The sequence below is a fragment of the Anarrhichthys ocellatus genome, unplaced genomic scaffold, assembly GCF_004355925.1.
Source record: "Anarrhichthys ocellatus isolate YVR2014 unplaced genomic scaffold, GSC_Weel_1.0 scaffold444, whole genome shotgun sequence".
Lineage (NCBI taxonomy): Eukaryota > Metazoa > Chordata > Actinopteri > Perciformes > Anarhichadidae > Anarrhichthys > Anarrhichthys ocellatus.
Window position 1 is genome coordinate 1 of NW_022280418.1, and position 5,964 is coordinate 5,964.

General features: G+C 43.7%; 1 protein-coding gene across 1 annotated transcript; it reads right to left on the reverse strand.

The window, feature by feature from the left end:
- Positions 1 to 6: 6 nt before the first annotated feature.
- LOC116401437 (ras-related C3 botulinum toxin substrate 1-like) lies at positions 7 to 5,740 on the reverse strand. The gene is made up of 3 exons (XM_031879824.1): positions 5,546 to 5,740; positions 1,828 to 1,899; positions 7 to 788 (listed from the first exon to the last, which is right to left on the reverse strand). Exons 1-3 carry the CDS (start codon positions 5,578 to 5,580, stop codon positions 569 to 571), a joined length of 327 nt encoding a protein of 108 aa, XP_031735684.1. The 5' UTR covers positions 5,581 to 5,740; the 3' UTR covers positions 7 to 568.
- Between the last annotated feature and the right edge of the window lie 224 nt (positions 5,741 to 5,964).

Consider the following 5,964-nt stretch of genomic DNA (forward strand, 5'->3'; position numbering starts at 1 on the left):
TGTGTGTGTGTGTGTGTGTGTGTGTGTGTGTGTGTGTGTGTGTGTGTCAGCTCCCTCTTCATCATGAAGTTTTAAGTCAAATAACACTTATTTGTTTCTCTGTTGTTCTCACGGAGAGTTATCTCATACTAATACCAGACATCTTCATGTTATTAAGACTCTTCTGGCTGTAACTACATGGAAGATTATTCACATTATTGTTTAGCATAACTCACTTTATGTTGTTGTATCACTAAATATTGTAGGTATGACTTTGTTTCATTTAGATACACAAGGAGACATGTTTGTGCTTCAGAGAAAGTAGTATTCATGTGACTTAGAATTCATGGGAGATATCTGATTATACAGTACAAGCTCACCAGCCCTCTTTGGTAGCACGGTGGAGGAATACTGTGTTGTAGTTTCAGGTATATTGTGTATAGATAAACAACATGTTTCCAAGTTTCTTTAACATTCGATTATTTGAATTAGGGGCCTGATAACACTCGTCCACATGCATAATGTAACTCCTATCTGTCCACCATATTGCATTGATGCCTTTTACTCATTCATCTATACAGGACATATATTAGCAAGTAAGTTCATTAGTATTGAGTGATGTATAAATCTCCATAAAGGGTAGGATTTGTCGGTCAAAGTTTGTAAACTGTGTGTGTGTGTGTTTGGATACCGTCTGTGGGTAAGACAGTGGTCTGAGCCTATCGTAGTCCTCCTGTCCTGCTGTATCCCAAAGGCCCAGATTCACTGGTTTCCCATCCACCATCACATTGGCAGAGTAGTTGTCAAAGCTGCAGGAAGGCAGATACTGCTCTTAGTGAAATGCAGGTGAGAGGGAGCACATCAAACCACAACATCTGGGTTCTGTTCCAATAGTTCAAAAAACACATTCTAAATCAGGACGATTGGACAACCTTGCTAGATAGTATTTGGTGCAGTCGCTCCGTACATCTAGTTGAGGATGACACATTTGTAAAGGAAGGTTTGTTTCAAAGGACATTTTTCAGAGCGTTCAGTCACAGATGTTTGCTCAGTTGTCACCATGTGACCTTAGGTCGCGTGGTAAACGTGTCTTGACGTGGTCCATTTTTAGGTCATTGACATCAACTGAGCCATTTGTGTGGCAACTTAGCTGAAGACGGTGAGATAGCCCACTGTGGACGTTTCTAGAAATAGCTACTAAGTCAACCTAGAGTCTGTTTGAACTGTTGTTTCTGTAGTAAAGAATGAAATTTGTAGCTCAATGTTTATAGGTCAAATAAGCAGTTGGGAAGGTCTGTTTTTGACAAACCAAAGTACCGATGCAAAAATATTGCCATTAAATGAGTCCTCGTCATTCCTTTGCAACATTGCCTACTGTGTTACGGTTATTACACCCAGAGATATTTAACTGATAGCTACCTACCGCAGTACAAACACCATGACACACTCATATTATCTCACAGTATTTATCATAGCACTCGACCCTAAATGATGTCATGGTCCTATAACATGTAGGGGTGGGAGAAAATATCAATACACATAAACATCGCGATATTTTGTGATATTGTATTGACTCCCAAAAACACTGTATTGACCTTTAATTGACAGTTTACATGAAAATATTGGTGACAGTCAGCGGCACAGATTACACAACAAGTAGCGCTGTGATGTTGGATGTTGACAGTTTTCCTAAAGATAGATTTTTTTTAAATCTGCATATATTGAACGGTAACCTCTGTATCATGACACATATCGTATCTCCAGACTCTTGCCAACACACGGCCTGAACAACACGAAGCCGCTGCTCACATCAAGTGGGTGAGAGCATGTGCAGTGCGTGGTACTCACACAGTGGGGATGTATTCACCAGGGAAGGCATTGGTGGTGTAGCTAATCAGCAGACAGGTCTTACCCACAGCCCTGAGGAGAGAGGGACAACAGAGGACACATGAGGACAAACCTACAGTATGAAAAGAGTTCCTCAAATTCTGTGTGGACTTGGAGAGTATGCATGACTGTATGTGTGAAAGAGATTCAAAGCAGGCTGCTACTCCACTCTTTTAGTGTGCCACACAGACACTGGCCTACATTCATGTCGCCTGAGGGACATAGTAGCCGCCTATAATAACCCCCCCCCCCCCCCCCCCCACACACACACACACACACACACTCCCCCACATGCACATCCTACCTCTCCTGCCCATAAACAGTACACATATCACCCCCTCCCCTCCTCAACCCTACTGTACTGAACACAAGGCGCAGGATGCTGCACGGATCGGTGGTGGCGTGAAATGGGTATCGACTGTGTGCTCATGCACGAGGTAATTAGCGACTTTTGTGTGCACGTCTCCGCAGACAAAGCAAATGGTGGTGACACACAGCGCCAATATGTGTGCAGGCGCCGTGAGACTGCTTTGAGGTCAGTAAGTCTCTCTGGTTGGGATGGAGGATGAGAAAATAACGAAGAGAGAAGGAGACGGAAGAACTGCAAGACATGTCGTAAAGGGTGCTCTGGTGATTTTAAGAGAGTTGAGAAAACGGGTGCAGCAGAGACCAAGATATCTGAACCTTCAGTCCCCATGTTGGGTCAAGCTACAAAAACATCGGATCCTACACTTCCCACAATTCAACTTGATATTGTGTATCTGCAGAGTGCTGCAGGAGTGACATATTTTTGTAGGCCAACCAGAAAATTAGCATCAGGACTTCGATAATTGGTGATACATGCACGTTTTGTTCGGCAAGAAAATCTTCACACTGAAGGGCAAAAATGCAATCTCACTTCCTGGTTTGAGGACTCCCTCCTGCAGCACTCTGCTCCATCTATCTAAGTCTATCCTTCTCAATATCAACCAGGAAACACAGCTTGAGTCTGATAATGTAACAATGCTGTGGGTTTACGTTGTGGCCATCAGTTTGAAGTATTTCAGCGTTCGATTTTAAATTAAAGAATAATGTTTTGTCCGTCCGTTCCCCACGGTGGTTGGTTGTACGGACTACAATTCCCAAGAACCTCGGTTGCTGTTGCTATGGAGAAGGCGCAAATCAGAGCTGCAAGACAAATTTAAATACTTTGTGGTTGCAGGTGGGAACAAACACCGCCCCATAGCTGCACAACACATACAAAATGAAATTCTCTGAAAAGCATAATTCTGTCATTGGCAGGGAGTCGTGGTTAACTTCTCCACTCGTATTTATGTCCAGAGGCTGGTATCTTTGACTGGTTTGTATCAAAGAACCAGATGTTTTCTAACACAGTTTTTATCTTTTGTATTGATGATTCAGCCGGCAGAGTTCAATATCCATCCAAGACTTTAAGTGCTCCAAGTGTAATCTAACATTGTCTATCAAAGAAAAGAAGAGCGTGACTTCCAGAACCGTGGACACACACAATGACTCCTCCCCTTCACAACACTATCACTCATCAAATATATTTAAAGAAAGAAGTCGACGCAAATTTCGGTTCTGCAAATTGAAACAGAGAAGTTTATGGTGTGAGTTGAAATTGTTGCAAGTTTGAAAATTCACACATATCCAGAGGCTTTATGCATCTAATAAATGAATGTATGGAGACATGTAAGGAGAGAGACTGGAGGAGTCTGAGCAGTTACACAAACAAACACACAGAGCAGTATTATCCACATACATGGTCAGTATCCACTTTGCTAGCAAGCTGCAGCTAGTGTCTGTGCAGCTGGTACTGTATCAGGCGGCAACCTCTGGGTCTGAAAAGTGAAGTACCTTGAACCTGCATTCTCTCTAGTGTCCACCAGGGGGCGACTCCTCTGGTTGTATAGAAGTCTATGAGAAAATGACTCTACTTCTCTCTTGATTTATTACCTCAGTAAACATTGTAAACATGAGTTTATGGTCTCAATCTCTAGTTTCAAGTCTTCTTCAATACAGCATGATGTTCATTTAGTAAATGATGGTCCATTTAGAGTCAAACAGACCATAAAGCAGGGGATGCTTTAGGGCGGGGCCGTGTTTAATCCCTTTTCAGTGTGTTTACCGTTCATGTTAATTGTAACATTTTGGTCGTCTAACAATGTTCTATTCGGCAATTCAGTTGTACTTACCTCCACCCTCTCGTGTCACTACTGGTTGCCAAAAAGCCAAGATGGTTGACGGACAAAAACAAGATGGCGACGGCCAAAATGCCAAACTCGAGGCTTCAAAACGACAGTTCACTAACCAGTGGGTGACGTCGTGGAGACTACGTCCACTTCCTAGTTTATGTACTGTACTTAGGCCTTTTTAATAGCAGATATTTTGACTTGTCATGGAGGGAAAACACAAGTGTTACAAATAACACTAACATGGCTCCTTAAACTATGACTGTGTGACAGTGAGCCAGAAGAGAAATATCAGGAGCCTTAAACTGAAGTAGCTAAATGCAATTCAGCCATCATCATTGCATTATCCACACACGTGCTTTTCCTACAAATATATTGTTAAAAAATGCCTATATTGGCTGTTTGGGGCAAATAAACATAAACTGCCCAACAGTCTAGTGTGCAAATCTGCAGCGTGTACCTTGTGAACACACCTTCACCAAACACAGAGCAGGCACGCTCCACACACGGATAAAAACTGACGACAAAAACATAAATTTGTGAAAATAATGCAGAGCAAAAAGACAGTCAGACCCCCCCTGCCTGGTTAACACCCATGTCTTTCCTAGTTTGTAATGCAGGCTTTTTGCTGTAAATTCTTAGTTTCCAAGCCCAAGGTGATGACATCATCAGGGTTGTTTTTGAAGGCTTTAGGGAGCAGCTGAGTGGTCCTCCCAATGATGAATACACTGAGCTTGAATGGGGGAGATGCTGCTTTAAGTGATTTGTGACGTCTTAGAATTCCAACAACAATCTCTTTCTGCACAGATCATCTGTGATTAACATCAAAATCACAAGGCTGAGAACAGTCCACATTCTGAAAAACGCAGCAGTGGAAACATGTAATTCAAAGTCGATATTATTTAGTTTCAGCATTCTGACTTTAATCATGAAAAAACATGACTCGGGCCTATTCTTAATTTCTCTAAAAAATGACACAAATGGCTCATTTTCCCCGCCTTAATCTACACCCAGCAATGGTATGGAGGTTTTAAAAGAGAACTGAAGAAGAGCCTGCTACAAATGTCGGTGCACATGAAGCTAAATGTGATCTGGGTGCAGTAAGAAAGGCACGGTGTGTGCAGAATGAAAGCATCGGGGCCTGTTTGCCACTGACAGGGCCACAAATTCCTTAGCGTGCATCAGCACTTCAGCCTGCCTCCAGTGGCCTACGAGGCGTGTAGGTGTTCCCGCATCCGCACCTAGCGTCACAATGGACCGAGGCCACGATGCGGGCGAACCGATTGCACTCACAAAGCAGATAACTGCGGATTTCTATCGACCATTGTGGAGCAGACCGCAGAAGACCGGGGCGACCGACGGATCGGTGAGCCCCTCGCCCCTTTACCTACATAGCATCCTCCCATCACCCATCCATCCGTGGACGCTTCGTCGAATCACACACGAGAAAATGTGCTGGTGTTGTGTTCGTGTAAGCGTGCTCTTACCCGTCGCCCACCACCACACATTTGATAGCCTGCATTTCGACAGGAGCTGGAGGCTTTCAGGGAGCCGGCGTTGGTGGTTTAATAGATCCGACAGTCTGCACTGAGGTTTCGGATGAGAGCAGCGGGCCAGTCCGCTCGGCGATGGAGCCGCAGTGAAAGAGGTCGATGACGAGCAGTGCCGAGCAACTCCGGAAAATACCGAGTATCTTTAAAGGCACAGAGCACGTAATAGAGGAATCCTAGCAGAGGAAGAGAGGATTCACGTTTTCTACTTCCGTCTCCGCCGAAAGGTTTACTGAGCACACTGCTGCTTGCCTACAACACTACTAATACTATCCTACAATACTACTACTACTAGCCTACAACACTACTACTACTAGCCTACAACACTACTACTACTATCCTACAATACTACTACT